Here is a 15,634-nt window from a genome sequence, read left to right as displayed (position 1 = left end):
TCCAAACAAAGTGAGCCCCACTCTGTACACAGGTAAGATGAGGTATGATCAAGGACTTTTAAATAGTTCATTTGTTTTTCAAATACAATGAGAGGCCAACCTTCAAAGATTTACACCATTCAATTGGGAGAGAGAGACATCATCAGTACCGAGGAAGTTCCTCTGAGGCGTTATGGAGCCAAGTTTTAACAACCTTTAAGTCTCTACGTGCCACAGGTCACCTGAACCTGAACTCTAGAGCTTCCCCTTCTAAACGTGGCCTTCAAACTAAACGAAATCCAAGCTCTACTTGGACCCAACCACCAAATATCTACTGGAGTTTAGGCAGTAAACCTCAATTGCATGCTTCAACCTGAACTGAATATAGACAACTTACTCTAGAACTATGCTAAACTTGAACTAAATTTGGACAACAAGGACTATGAAACCCTAACCCTTGTACCCATTCCGTGCCTAGTAAAAAACAAGCCTCAACACTCCCTCCTTTGAAGGTAAAAGGACAGCTCAAAGGAAAGTAAACAAAAACCCAAAATATTTCTTTATGTGCCATGTTTGGATTGGAAGAAAAACATTTCGGACAGAATTTTTTTTTTCTTTCCATGAGTTTGAGGCAAGTCATATGGAGGGTTCCCCGGCTGCATTGGCATAGGGTCCCTTTGCCTTTGAAGATCATATGGATGGTTCCCCTGCTTCTTGGGCATAGGGTCTCTATGCCGATCATAGGGTGGGTTCCCCTGCTGCATCGGCATAGGGTCTCTTTGCCGATCATATGGCTGGTTCCCCTGCTGCATCGGCATCGGCTCTCTCTGCCTGTTGTACCTCGGCTGGTCATAATTCCGACTCCGTTGTAGCCCCTCATAACGGACTGGGGGAGGCCTTGGAATGATAGTCCCATTGATATATCTATCACCTGATCATACAACAAAGAAAGTGTAAAAGTATGGAAAGTCTAATTCAGCTTGACAGTTGTATGAGGCTTCAATAATTACAAGAATAATAAGAATGTATAAGAAGATACAAACCTCCATACTCCTTGTTCTCAGGGTCAATATATGAATCAGGTAAAATAAACAGAACCCCGGGCAAACCTGTTCAGAGAAAATGTAGGAAACATACTCATCAGAATTGAAAACATATTTTTAAAATGCTTGCATGGGTGGGGCAGATATTTCTGCATGAAAACTTGTCATTAACAGAGAACCTCAAACATCAAAAACTAACCTTGGAACTTCTCAGACATCTCCTCAGTCATTACAGCCTGAAATCCTACGTAAGTCGTTGCACTGCAAGCATACATTCTCTTCTTTGCCTCCTCGACACTGACATCAATGTTTCATAAATTAGTCCCTTGTATTTTTTTAAGAAGTCAAAATAAATTAGATAGAAAAATTACAGCCAGAACAGAGATTCACAATACAGTTAAATGGAGAAATGTATGTAAACAGCCTAACCCTTGCTAGTGTTTGAACCCAAAATATTAGAGCAACTTGAATCTAATAGCTATACAAATGATAAGCATCCAGAGTAAAAAATAAAATAAAAAAATTTGGTAACTAGTAACTGAAGCCAAAATCAAACTACACATGCAGTGCCCAAAATGAAGTAAGTAGAATCAAAAGTTCAAACCCACGAGCTAAATGTGCTTTTTCTTCCCATAGGGGAGAATTTTAAGGTGCAAATGTACAAAGAAACAGAAATGCAGAGAACTTTGGCCAAACATCCAATACTAATAGATGCAATTAGGGGTGCAAGTTTGGCCCTGTCAGCCCTTACCCGCCCTGAGTCAGAACAGGGTCGGGCTAGATTTTCCAACCCTGAGGGCAGGTCAGGGTTCATTTTTTAAGCACTGACTCAGGGTCAGGTCAGGTCGGATTCAGGTTAATACCTCGGGTCGGCCCAACCCTAAGTTTTCTATTATAGAATTGAACCATCTGTGTATGTTTCTTTTGCTAATGTTTTTTATTATCTTGGATTGATGTTTCTTTATATCATTATTAATTGTCTCTGCTGCCCGTCATGTTGTTCAGTTCATTTTATCTCATTTGTTCCCTTTCTCTGTTTATTGATCATTTTGTTCTGCATGATATGTGGTTGCTTTATTTTTGGCACTCTTATCAGGTATTTGCACTAGGGTCAATCAGGGCCAGCCCGGCCCGGCCCGGCCCGCCCAATCAGGGTGGGCCAGGGCCGCGTTGGGCCCTGTAGGGCTGGCAATGGGTTGAGGTTTTTCAGCCCTGACTCGAGGTCAGGGCCGAGATAATGGGATCCAGGGTTGGGCTAGGGTTTTGAAAAACCGACCCAACCTGACCCTGTTGCAGCCCTAGATGCAATCACCCAAACCAAATAGTCTGATGAAAATGGAGCTCAACTGCATCATCCTAAATCAGAGCTGAATTGTCGAAATCTAGGAGGAATACACGACAAATGCAAACACCCATTAACAAAAAAATGCCTAAATCAAAACTCAATTATCAGAATTCAAATAGAATAATCCTGAAACCAAAACTTAATCAGCAGAGAGCCAAAAAATTATGCCCAACTAACCAGCAAAGCTTCAACCTAATCCATATACAAGAATCCTTCAAGAACAACTGTTTAATGAAACCCAAAGACATAAGCCTAAATAAAAACTAAATTAGATGGTTGCACAAAAGCAGGGATGGCTTAGGGGTTTTGCTGGGCATTTGGATGCCACATCAGCAAAACCCTTTGTTTGGTTGCCAATATAGCATTGACAACCCAAGAGACTCCAAGGGATGTCAGCTAGCTAATAATTGCATGTCTGATGATGTGTCACCCTTGTCCCCTCCCTAAGATATCCAAGCCAAAATCCACAAAAAAGGGTGAAATTTGGCTTGGATTTATTGGAAATGATGTTTTTTCTTTCTTTCTCTCCTTCTCTCTCTTACCTCTCTCTCACTCGTCTCTCTCTATTGGTAATGAGAACCCCTACAACTACTCTACGAGGTTAACAACCAAACACTACTTACCACTAATTCTCCGGGGTAAGTTCCAGGCAAACCCGAGGTAAGTTCGTACCACTACTCTATGAGGTTGTCTCCTCCCTGATGACAACTTATTCCACTACTCTCCGGGTATATGCCTCACAACCAAACAGAAAGAAAAGGAACTCTACGATCAAATTCCCCATACAAGGCCAGAATCGTAATAGACCGATCCAAAAATCAGACCATCATAACCACATACAAAAGATCGAAAGACATTACCCAATCCAAGAAGTAGCACAATAAAATCACAATGAATTGACTAGAAATCAGACAAAATACTATCAACATAAATGCACCACGCTGAATTGCAATCACAATTTTTTCGACAGTTGGCAATCATCAGGAAAAAAAGAAAAGAAAAAAGAAATCTAGTCCAAATCATAAAAAACAAAAAACAAAACTTATCCAGTATAAGCCAAAGGGAAATGAAATCAGCACAACTATGTTTTGATAGCTGCATAAACCCATCTCGTCTTTTCTTTCTAAATTGGCTTGTGAGAGATGTTTTGGGAACTGTAATAACCTTTGACAGCTCTTTAAATGCTACCAACAAGAGGGGTTAGTGAAAATATCAAAACATGGTTGTGACAATAGCATTTCCAAAACCCAAATTGAAAAGAAGATAAAAAATAAAAATAAAGAAGCAATCAATACCTCCCAACGACCTTGGCTAGGGTTTGAACATAGTACTCAACCATCTCCTCAGGAATGGGCTTAGGATATTGTAGGAATTCCATGAGACATCGCAAAAGACAGAGAAGAAGATCGAAAGGAGGCTGAGGGAATCATGAAATGTGATGGTAAATTGGGATTAGGGTCTCTAGAATTAGTGGAAGATGAAACAAGGTGGTGTATAGGAGAAGAGGAGGATGGGATTGAAGAGAAAGGGCGATGATTAAGGAGAGAGGACGAGAGAGCAAGGCCTCGGCGATTGAGGAGGGAAGAGAACGCCATGGTGAGACCGTGAGAGAGCAAGAGATAATTAGGGTTTTGGGGGTGATTAGGGTTTTACCAAGAATGAACACTGCATAAGGTGAGGTGTCCATACTTCTAGGAGACAGGGAGTGAAATATTCGTTGCCCACTTTTTTACAGGGACAGACACTCTGGGATAGTTATGACTTACGACTAATATCTTATAGAAAACGGTTTATACACACAAGTGTAGATAAGTTATCTACACACTAGTTTAAAATACAGTGGAGGGCATATTGTTTGGGTGATTCAAACCATTCATTTGATTGACCCTCACATAGATAGGGTGTCGGCAAAAAATCAGCTCTATAGGATCATCCCAACCCTAAGATTTGTAGAGGTAAAATGGACCTGTATAAACCTTCACAAATCTGTTCATTTTTTGCCTCCACTGTTTGAAGGGTTAGGATGATCCTATGAAGCTAATTTTTTGAGCATACCCTATCTATGTGAGGGCCCATCAAATGAATGCTTTGGATCACCCAAACAATGTGGGCCCCTACTGTATTTTAAGCTAGTGTGTAGATAACTTATCTACACTAGTGTCTAGAAACCGTTTTCTCTATTTTATTTTATTATTATTATTATTTTGTGCCATAGGATATCCCCACCCTACTTTGTAGGGCAGGAGTAGTCCGTAAGGATGCACGCAGGCACCCGGAACCACGTGCATCGGGTAAACAAGGGGGGAACGCTCATCACTGGGGAGCAAACGCATGACTTTACGCCAAAGAGCCACACCCTTCTAGGTTTTATGACTAATATTTTATACTAGAGGGGAGTGGAGGGGAGACTGTTCTAAGTAAAAAAAAGAAAAGTGGAGAATATATATCTTCGGAAATGATATCAGCACAACCGTGTTTTGATATTTGCACAAATCCATCTTGTCTTTTTTGTATTAGAAAAAGCTGTGACGAGCCGATTAGAATTTTAATAGGCACAAATGTGTTGTATAAAGTGTATTTAAAAGAAAAAACTCGTGCCACCTTGTCAAAAGATCCAAACTGTTCATTTGTTGGCCTCAACGTAAATAAGGTTGCCCATAAAATCTTCTCCAACTAGGTTTAGATCTTTGAACATGGTAGGTCCCACTCTATTTTGTAACAAAATACATGCACCGTATAACACGTATTTAATAAAAAATTCATTGGGGCCCACCTTGTTCGAAGATCCAAACCGCTCACGTATTTGCTCTTAATATAAACATGTCTTTCCCCGAAAAGAATCTCACTTCGATATGTAGGGGTTTCTTATATGGTGTGGCCCGTCTACATATCGAGGGTTATATAGGATCATCCTTTAAATTACCCTACCATGAGATTTATGTATGGTTTCGTCTGTATACAAATTGAAGGGTTAGGATCATCCTATGGAGGAGAAGATTTTATGGGCAAGCCTATCTATGTTGAGGCCAACAAATGAACGGTTTGGATCTTTTAACAGGGTAGCCTAAGTGAGTTTTTTTTTTTTTTTTAAATACACTTTATATGGTGTTTATACGTAGTTAAGATGAGGGATGCTTAAGGACTCGTACATAGGTAAGATGAGGTATTCCTAAGGACTTTTAGACAGTTCGTTTGCTTTTTTAAATACAATGAAAGGCCAACCTTAAAAATTTTACACCCTCCAATTGTTCGGCCCCACAAAGGCTGTAGAGAGAGAGAGAGAGGGTGTGTGTGTTTTGTTGTTGTTGGGCCCCACAAGGGTATATGAAGAAGAAGAACAGAAGCACCATGATGTGGTGGTGTTTTACTCGGCCACGTCCTCTACTGATTTGTATGAAATGGTGGACACTCAAATCGTAGTCAGGCAGAATATGGCGGAGTTGCATGCACATGTCAGTGACATCCATGAATAGGATATTATTCCCAACCCCTTGAGACTTACGGAGGCAAAATGCCAAGTTTCAACAGATATTATCCGTTCAAGAAAAATGTGTTAGGGATGATGAGCCTTGGTGGAGATGTAGGAGAACATGATGCTTCGAGGAGCGTTACGATGTCACTTTCCTTAATACGATATTCACCCCCACCGCTTGAATGATGCCCAAAGGGGATCCACGGGTTTCCCTCCAAGGTACAATGGAGCTAATAGATAGGATCTATTGATGTTTGTTGATGCTTTGCACATGCAGAAACAAAACCGAAACACCTTCAGATTTGGCAAGTTCGTAAGATACTGGTTTCTGTTTTTGCGAAAAAACAAATAACCATAAATAAAACAATAAAAAAGGAAATAAAATGACTCAATTCGAAGTCGGCCAATGCTGTTCACGGGAAACCCTTGCAATGCAAGGATCTCCACGAGCACAAGGACTCGCCAAAATCTCCCCAGACATCAACCGACGATGAACACTTACTACGAATCATAAATCATTTTGATCCGTTCCAAAATCAATTAAAACGATCCCGTTTATTGATTAGATTGATGATTAAATGGATCTCTTACCTGGAAGATCATTTTCTATGTGCAATGTTCCTATACCAAGACTCGTTCCTCTAGGGTTCTTTCTTCAATTTTCTCAATTATGTAAATTTAAGAGTTAATGATCTACTTATATGAGTAACCCTAGGTTTATTATGAATTTGCAATGCTTCTAAAATATAAATTACAAACCTAGGGGCTTAATTGATGAAAACTAGGGCTGCAACTCGGGTCGGGTTTTTTTTTGGAAAACCCACGATTCCCAAACCTTGCCCTACCCATGATAAATCTCGGGTCGGGTCGGGTTTTTTCACGTTGACGCAATTTTTTAAGGAAAATTCTTGTTTGGCAAGGCAACTCAACTCATAGAAGCAGAAATTACACTCACATTACACTTGAATCAAACAATGATGTAATTACACTCACATTACACTTGAATCAAACAATGTTGTAATTACAATCAAACAATGCTGAATCAAACACTTGAATCAACTAAACTCATAGAAGCAAAAATTACACTCACATACAATAACAGTGGGTGCATGGGTTTTCACTTTTAACTTTTAACTAATAATAGAAAAAAATGTACATACTATAACTTATGTAACTCGGGTCGGGTAGGGTAGGGCCCCTTCAAACCCGGCTCGACCCGAGATTCATGCGGGCTTTTGAATGCTCAACCCGGCTCGACCCGAAACCCATGAAACCTGAACAACCCAGGCTACTTTCGGGTCGGGTAAAACCCGGCTCGAGTTGCAGCCCTAATGAAAATGTACCAAGTTTTTGGGCGTTAATTTCTATATCAACTTCTTTTGAAATTTATGTACAATATTCGTGTGCGCAGATCCATGTAAATCACTTACACTCGTGGAAATAAATATGTAATAGTTTAGTCCCATCAGAAATGAATAGAAAGAAAATATAGGAATAAGCCCCCCTAAAAATTGCAAGAATTTTGATATTTACAATGGGAAAATGGGAAATTACAATGCAAGTGGATATATTGTCGGATTGGAGCAGAAGGTTCATGCATTTAAGATGTGATTTGCTTCTCCTGCGAGAGAAAATAAAGGAAAAGAAAGAGGGGAATTTGGGTTCATGTATGAGGACAGATTGACAGATTGGCTTGCAAAAGAGGTGGGCCCACTGTATTGGGACAAAGGGAAATTACAAAAATTCCTATCTCCTGAAAGATCCATTAAACCCCATGCTGGAAGCAGCTTTATGTAAAGGTATTTTGTCTTGGATCATGGATGTCAATGGTTAGGGGGCTGTACAACTTTTTTTTAAAATTTTTTGGATTCTTGCCATTATCACAAATGATTATTTTGCTACTATATTGTTCTTGATGCTTTCCTAATGTATGCTTCATTTTAAACAGAACTTATTACTTTCATTTATTCTGAATAAAACTTCTACACATAAAATCGGTTATGATTAGTTTAAGGGTGCAACTGGGGCCGGGCTGGGTCACGCTGAGGCCAACCCTAGACCAACCCAATGTAGTCTTACCTAAACACTAACCTGATCCAACCCCTAGACCAACCCAATGTAGTCTTACCTAAACACTAACCTGATACAGCCCCTAGACCAACCCAATTATGTAGTCTTACCTAAACACTAACCTGATCCAACCCCTAGACCAACCCAATGTCGTGTTACCTAAACACTAACCTGATCCAACCCGAGCCTCCGATCGAGGAGGGTGAGCCCTAACCTAACCCGTCTCTAAATCTCCCTACTCTAACCCACCTGGGGAGAAATGAAAAGAAAAAAAAAAAACACCATGATCTTGAAAATCACGATATAACTAAGGGGACGAAGGTTGTGTATGGTTCGCGGCAAGCTACTAAACCAACCCAAAATTAAAGCAGGTTGGCTTCCCCAAATCTAATCCAACCCAATCCTAGCCAAAATCGGGTTGGCGCAGCCAAGTTGCACAGGCAAATGAGCTGTCAAAAGGTTATTACATTTCCCAGAAAGACCTGAGGAGCCAATTAAAGAAGAAAAGACAGCTGAGTTTGTGCAAATATCAAAGTATGGTCGTGCTGACATCATTTCCGAGGTTAGATTGCAAATTCCTTTCCAATTTGTACAAATTAAATTCGAAATAGGACATTTCCAAAAGCCCCCCTTCCATTAGATTGGGAATTTGTATCTTTAATTAAAAGTTTACGACCTTATTAAGGAATGGCAAACGGTGCAAATACAAAGAGACAATTGTGAGCCCGCATGACAACGACCTGAACTAGACCATTCACCCTATGATTGGGTCCACCAATCGAATCAGAGGACTTTATCAATCAAGAAATCGATGGCTAGGATTGACCGATCCAATATGAGGACTTGAATCAAGCAAGCTATCTATTGAATGGTTAGGATCATCCAATGGCCATTCTAGTGACTTTCAGACCGTTATAGAGAATACATAGAGACATTAGAATGACTGGTTTTGTTACAAGTAAGCCTACTAGATAGACTTGTTGAGAAGTGCAGCACAAACTTCATACCATGCCAAACAATCTAATCTGTTTCATTCTCTTCATCCTTCACATTTCAATCTCTCATCCAACCTCTGCACTAAACAATGAAGGCCAATCCCTCCTTTCATGGCTTTCAACATTCAACGCCACCTCTACTTCCTCCTCATTCTTTTCGTCATGGAACCCAAACCACCAAAACCCATGTAATTGGGCTTTCATCACTTGTTCCAATAATGGGTTTGTTTCAGAATTCAGAATCAGATCAATCTCCCTCCCTGCCACCTTTCCTACTCAACTTCTCTCCTTCAATTCCCTCACAACTCTCATCATCTCTAACGCAAATCTCACCGGAGAAATTCCACCATCGATCGCAAATTTATCAATGTCACTGACAGTACTAGACCTCAGTTACAATGCACTCACTGGAGAAATCCCACCCAATATTGGAAAGCTCTCTGCATTGCAATTCCTCTCATTAAATTCAAATTTCTTGCAAGGTGATATCCCGCCTGAAATTGGCAACTGTTCGAATCTCCGACAACTCGGGCTTGTCGATAACCAACTTACTGGCAAGGTTCCTGCAGAATTAGGCCATTTGTCTGGTCTAGAAATCTTTCGCGCAGGCGGAAATTTGGGAATTCATGGAGAAATTCCAAGTGAGATTTCAAACTGTAAAGGTCTAGTTTTTCTGGGTTTGGCAGATACTTCAATTTCAGGCGAGATCCCATCGAGTTTTGGAGAATTGATTAATCTCAAGACGCTTTCAATCTACACTGCGAATATCTCAGGAAATATTCCAGGAGAAATCGGTAACTGTTCTGCGCTTGAGAATCTATTTCTATACGAAAACCAACTTTCTGGTGAGATTCCTGAGGAATTGGGGCGGTTGAAGAATCTTAAGAAGGTCCTTTTGTGGAAGAACAATTTGATTGGGAATATTCCTGAAACATTGGGTAACTGTACAGATTTAACAGTTATGGACTTATCCTTGAATTCTCTAACTGGTGAAATTCTACCTTTCTTTTCGAATTTGCGTATGTTGGAGGAGCTTCTCTTGTCTGATAACAACTTTTCTGGTAGAATTCCGCCTTTCCTTGGAAACTTTTCGCGTCTCAAACAGCTCGAATTGGATAATAATGGACTTTCAGGTGAGATTCCATCAGAAATTGGGCAGCTTAAAGAACTGGTTCAGTTCTTTGCATGGAACAATCAGCTCCATGGGAACATTCCGTCTGAATTGGGCAATAGCGAGAAACTACAAGCTTTGGATCTTTCACACAATTTCCTTACTGGGTCACTTCCAAATTCTCTGTTCAATCTCAAGAACTTGACTAAGTTATTGCTGATCTCAAATGGATTCTCCGGTGAGATTCCTTCCGATATTGGAAATTGCACCAGCTTGGTACGGCTACGGCTAGGATTTAACCGGTTTTCGGGTCGAATCCCATCGGAAATCAGTCTTTTAAGTAGTCTTAACTTCCTTGAATTGTCTGAAAATCAGTTCTCAGGTCAAATTCCGCCGGAAATCAGCAACTGTACTCAGCTAGAAATGGTAGATTTGCATGAAAACAGGCTACAAGGTGTAATTCCCACCTCCTTTGAATTACTTGTGGGCCTTAATGTTTTAGACCTTTCAATGAATAGAATATCAGGTCCTGTTCCTGAGAGCTTAGGAAAGCTTACATCGTTGAATAAACTCGTGTTAAATGGGAATTATATCACTGGATTGATTACAAGTTCATTGGGGCTTTGTAAGGATTTGGAGTTGTTGGATTTGAGCAGCAACAGAATATCTGGTTTCATTCCTGATGAGTTTGGTGAATTGCAGGGATTAGATATCCTTTTAAATTTGAGTTGGAATTATCTGTCAGGCCCAATTCCAGAAGGATTTTCAAAACTTTCAAAGCTTGCTAATTTAGACCTCTCTCACAATATGTTGATTGGTAGTTTGAGCATTTTGAGTAGGCTTGAAAACCTTGTTTCTTTAGATGTTTCTTACAATAATTTCTCTGGTTACCTTCCTGATACTACATTTTTCCGAGAGCTCCCGATAACAGCTCTTTCGGGAAATAAAGAGCTATGCATTGGTAGGGATGAATGCTTTCTTCAAGTTAAAGATCCCCAAGTCAGTAAGAGATTGCATAGTAGAAATTACACTAGAGATGTTATTTTCTGTCTTGTATTTAGCATAGTTTTAGCTGCACTGTTCATTACCCTAGTAGTAGTTCTTATGATCCGAGCTCGGAAAAGAGGAGTTGGGAGAGAAGAGGAAGAAGAGTGGGAATGGGAGATAACACCATTTCAAAAACTTAACTTCTCTGTTCATGATGTTGTGACGAGGTTATCGGACTCAAATGTTATTGGGAAAGGTGGTTCAAGTGTGGTTTACCGTGTTGAGACTCGAATTGGACAGGTGATTGCAGTGAAGAAGCTTTTTCCTGCAAATAATAGAGAGTTTTCAGAGAGGGATTCATTTTCTGCAGAGGTTAAGACGCTTGGTTCGATCAGACATAAAAATATAGTGAGGCTTTTGGGTTGTTGCAGTAACAAAAATACTAGATTACTCATGTTTGATTATATTAGTCATGGGAGCTTGGCTAGAGTTCTTCATGAGAAAAAGATTTTTTTGGATTGGGATCCGAGGTATAAGATCCTATTGGGAGCAGCACAGGGGCTTGCCTATCTTCACCATGACTGTATTCCTCCGATTGTTCATCGTGATATCAAGGCCAATAACATCTTGATTGGACTGCAATTTGAAGCCTATCTTGCAGATTTTGGTCTTGCAAAGCTTGTTGATTCCTCGGATAATACAAAATTCTCCAACACTGTGGCTGGTTCTTACGGATACATAGCTCCGGGTAAGTAAAATGGTTTCAGTTCTTCTGAAGTTCATTTTCTGTTTATTATGGGGATGGATAATCTGAAATGTTGGTATCTTTGATTACCTATAGACTAGAACTCTCAAAACTCAGTCCATTACTCTTATCAATTGTTTTATTTCAAGTACTCGGTTATCGTGTTTTCAAGAAGTTGATAAAGTTCTCTATGTGCTTGGAGTACTCAAATAATTTTTTTTTCGGGTTTTACATAAACAAATCTCCCCCCTTTTCTTTAGCTGATTCTTGATTATGTTGAGTGGTCTCAGGATGTTTTCGGACAATTCCAGTTTCCGAATACTGGTTGATAGTATCACTAATATTTTTAGAGGGGTCTATTTTGAAATATGCTTTAAGATCCACTCCTTTCAATCCCATATACGGTTCACTTTCAAATTTTCAATCCAAAAGAGGGCCAAACTTTTATCAAATATTGGATGTTTATAGCATGCTTATGATTTCCTCTCATTCTAACTCCAAGAATGGATATTGTACCAATGATTTGTGCATTTTATTATTTCATTACAGAATATGGATACAGTATGAACATCACTGAGAAGAGTGATGTGTACAGCTATGGTGTGGTAATTCTAGAGGTCTTAACTGGGATGCAACCAACGGATCGTCGCCTCCCAGAGGGAACACACATTGTCAATTGGGTTCGAAAGGAACTGCGAAAAACAGACGGAGAAGCCATAGCCGTTCTTGACGAGCAACTTCAAGGGCGCCCTGATTCTGAGATCCAAGAAATGCTTCAAGTGCTCGGCGTGGGTCTACTGTGTGTAAACCCCTGCCCCGGGGAGCGACCCACCATGAAAGATGTGGCAGCATTGCTCAAGGAAATCAGGCATGAAACTGAAGAGTCTAGTAAAGCTGATATCCATGGGAAAGGATCAATGGCCAAGCCGCAACCATCCCATTGCAATAGTTTTTCTAGATCCTCTGAACCCCTTATTAGAACCCCTTCCATGATTTATTGTTCAAGTTCAAGTAGAGTAGACATCCATTGAAAAAGATTTATTTCTCTACCATGAATCAATAAGTTGCAGCTTTGTAAGGAATAAACATGCAACTTGGTAATTGAACTGCCAAAGGAAAAGGAGGAACTCTATAAGATTTTCATCTGTAGCATTCCCTCTTCCAGATAAGTGACATTTCATTAAAATGTTCAAATTTTCATTCCATGTGAATCATTTAAGTTGTGGGTTTTTCGTTGCACCTTCATGTTCTCACTGGTTTCCTCTTCCGCTATCAAGTGACCAGTGTTTAATAAAAGAAGTGCTTCATTTGTATGTTGCATCAGAGAGAGTTCTTAGGAGTTGTTGTACGATCAGAACATCAAATTCTATTAGATAAGTGTGAATCATACTTCCATTAATAATTAAGAACTTTTTACAATATCCAATGCTTTTTGGAATGGATGTGGATGGCCTTTTTTGATTTATGACAGCCTTCAATAGCTATTGTGAAAAGTGTAAAATGATGACAAGAGTACCCTGATTAAGATAGAGAGGGTGAGGATTTCATTTCTCTTTTCATACGAAAACCGTATAATTTCACTGATACATGGGATTTGCTAGGCAATTTCGCGGAAAGCCATTTAGAGGCTCACTTTTGAAGGAGAGAACAGCCACACAAGCTTACTTTTTAGCAGATTTTATCTTTATTTATTTAATGCATCTGAGATGGCTACTCTGTCCTGCAAAAGTAGGCCACGAAATGGCTTTTCGTGAAATTGCCTATCAAATTCCCTCATCTACAGCTCCTAAAATTACTCATGACATTTTTGGCAACCATGAAAAATTAATCTATGGAATATTAGTTGGCCTGTAGGAGGAGCCGAGGACAGAGGGGGAGATAATTTAAGCCACCAGTAGAGGGAGTGTGGACGAGCAAGAGAAATCCTTAAAAAACAGTGAATAAAAATACACTACATCAAATTGTTTTTTTTTTTTTTTTGCCTGTTTTTTCATGGGTTTTTCATGCTCCCTTCAGACACACCCTCTCATGTCTCTCCTTCCCTGCCCATCTCTCACAACTAGCCCCTCTAATATTGTGTGGAATATTTTTTCATCATTGCCAAACATTCCTTGAAGATGCCCATATTTCTTGAAATACCAAAATATTCTCCATCTACTATTTCAGCATTCTAAGGCCGATGAATTATGAAGCAATAAAACCACAAAGCCTAAAAGACCCATCTGGGGACTCTATAAAGATGTACCTTTCAGCCAGGAATGGAGGCCAAAAGCACAGCTATCTGATATGGGCAGCTCCCTGCAAGGTTTGGCCCAATGAAAAGGCCTAGGGGATGGCATAATCTTCATTGGGAAATTGATGAGAAATCAATGGGCCAACATCTATGTCACTCACATGAATAAGAATAGGAACTTTCATTCCCCATGTCCCTATCCTTGGAATGTTGTATTGCTTTCCATCATGTGACACTGTCTCTACCTTACTTGCTTTACAGTTGGTGACCTCTTGCTCTTATCTTCCACTAATGGCTGATAATGCAAACCACCATCAACAAATGACCCGTGAGTAGGAATTAAATCAAGGATTAAAAGGAAACGAATTCATATAATATCAGAATTTATGAGCTAGTTATTGGTATAAATCTCAGGGGAAGTCACTTCCATCTACTTTTCGTAGCATTTTCGAGCTCCAATCCTTTTTGTTTTCTTTTTCTTGGAAACGAATCATTTGTTTTCAGGAAAAAGACAAATAGGAAAGAGTCATTTCAAGGAAAAGACAAACAAAAGGCACAGGACATACTGGGAGAGGGGCTGGAAATATCATTTCACTAATGCCACACATAGGGGTGCAAGTTTGGCCCTGTCAGCCCTGACCCACCCCTAGCCCGAACAGGGTGGGTTGGATTTTCCAACCCTAAAGGCGGGTCGGGGTTCATTTTTTAGGCCCTGTTTCACGGTCAGGTTGGGTTTAGGGTTAATACCTCGGGTCAGTCCCACCCGGCCTGACCCTAAGTTTTCTATTCTAGAATTGAACCATATGTACATGATTCTTTTGCTAATGTTTTCTATTATCTTAGATTGATGTTTCTTTAGATTATTATTATTAATTATCTCTGCTGCCCGTCGTGTTGTTGAATTCATAGTCTTATTTTGTTCCCTTTTTCTGTTTATTGATATTTTGTTCTATATGACATGTGATTGCTTTATTTTTGGCACGTTTAATAGGTATTTGCACTAGGGTCAATCAGGGCGGGCCAAGGCTGAGCTAAGCCCTGTAGGGCGGGCAATGGGTTGAGGTTTTTCGGCCCTAATTCTGGGTCAGGGCGGGTCAGGGTCGAGATAATGGGATCCAGGGTTGGGATAGGGTTTTGAAAAACCAGACCCAATCCGACCCTGTTGCAGCCCTACCACACTAATTACAAATTACGAAGGAACAAATTATCTTTTTCTATGAAGTAGTTATCTCGGCTTTACATGCAAAATTGGCAAAAATTCTTTGCTGTCCGTCATTACCTTCCAAATCAATGGTAAATTTCATCCAAGGCCCTGTTTCTTGGGAGATTGTGTGCTTGCTATAAACAGAAAATTGCGGACTTACTATAAATTGTAAGTTGAGTAATTACTTAAAATATTGTTTACTAGGAGATATAGATATTTTCTCTTGTGATATTTTCTCCTACAGATATTTTCTCAAAGAAACTATTTCCAACAAATAGGAGAGACCAGAAAGTTCATCATTCCTTCCATACTTATCTTATTGTTTACACTGCAATATCCATACATGTAAAATATTGTCTTGCATGTGGGACCCCTTGATCTGGGCGTACATAACTATGAGATCCACCTGGATAATAAAGAAAGGGTGATTAAATCCTAGAGAATAGCTTA

General features: G+C 39.8%; 2 protein-coding genes across 2 annotated transcripts; one reads left to right on the top strand and one right to left on the bottom strand.

Moving 5' to 3' along the window:
* Positions 1–515: 515 nt before the first annotated feature.
* Positions 516–4,084, bottom strand: LOC143848346 (DAG protein, chloroplastic-like). The gene is made up of 4 exons (XM_077357266.1): positions 3,663–4,084; positions 1,222–1,319; positions 1,023–1,088; positions 516–910 (listed from the first exon to the last, which is right to left on the bottom strand). The coding sequence occupies exons 1-4, from the start codon at positions 3,743–3,745 to the stop codon at positions 540–542; spliced, it is 618 nt and encodes a 205-aa protein (XP_077213381.1). The 5' UTR covers positions 3,746–4,084; the 3' UTR covers positions 516–539.
* Positions 4,085–8,845: 4,761 nt separating this feature from the next.
* Positions 8,846–13,168, top strand: LOC143848570 (uncharacterized). Its single transcript, XM_077357532.1, has 2 exons — positions 8,846–11,750; positions 12,297–13,168. The coding sequence occupies exons 1-2, from the start codon at positions 8,918–8,920 to the stop codon at positions 12,776–12,778; spliced, it is 3,315 nt and encodes a 1,104-aa protein (XP_077213647.1). The 5' UTR covers positions 8,846–8,917; the 3' UTR covers positions 12,779–13,168.
* Positions 13,169–15,634: the final 2,466 nt, after the last annotated feature.

Source organism: Tasmannia lanceolata, unplaced genomic scaffold, assembly GCF_043159265.1.
Source record: "Tasmannia lanceolata isolate RefF3 unplaced genomic scaffold, GAP_Taslan_0.1 ptg000016l, whole genome shotgun sequence".
Classification (NCBI taxonomy): domain Eukaryota; kingdom Viridiplantae; phylum Streptophyta; class Magnoliopsida; order Canellales; family Winteraceae; genus Tasmannia; species Tasmannia lanceolata.
Note: the sequence above shows the minus strand (reverse complement) of the source record. Positions and strands in the feature narration are given on the sequence as shown.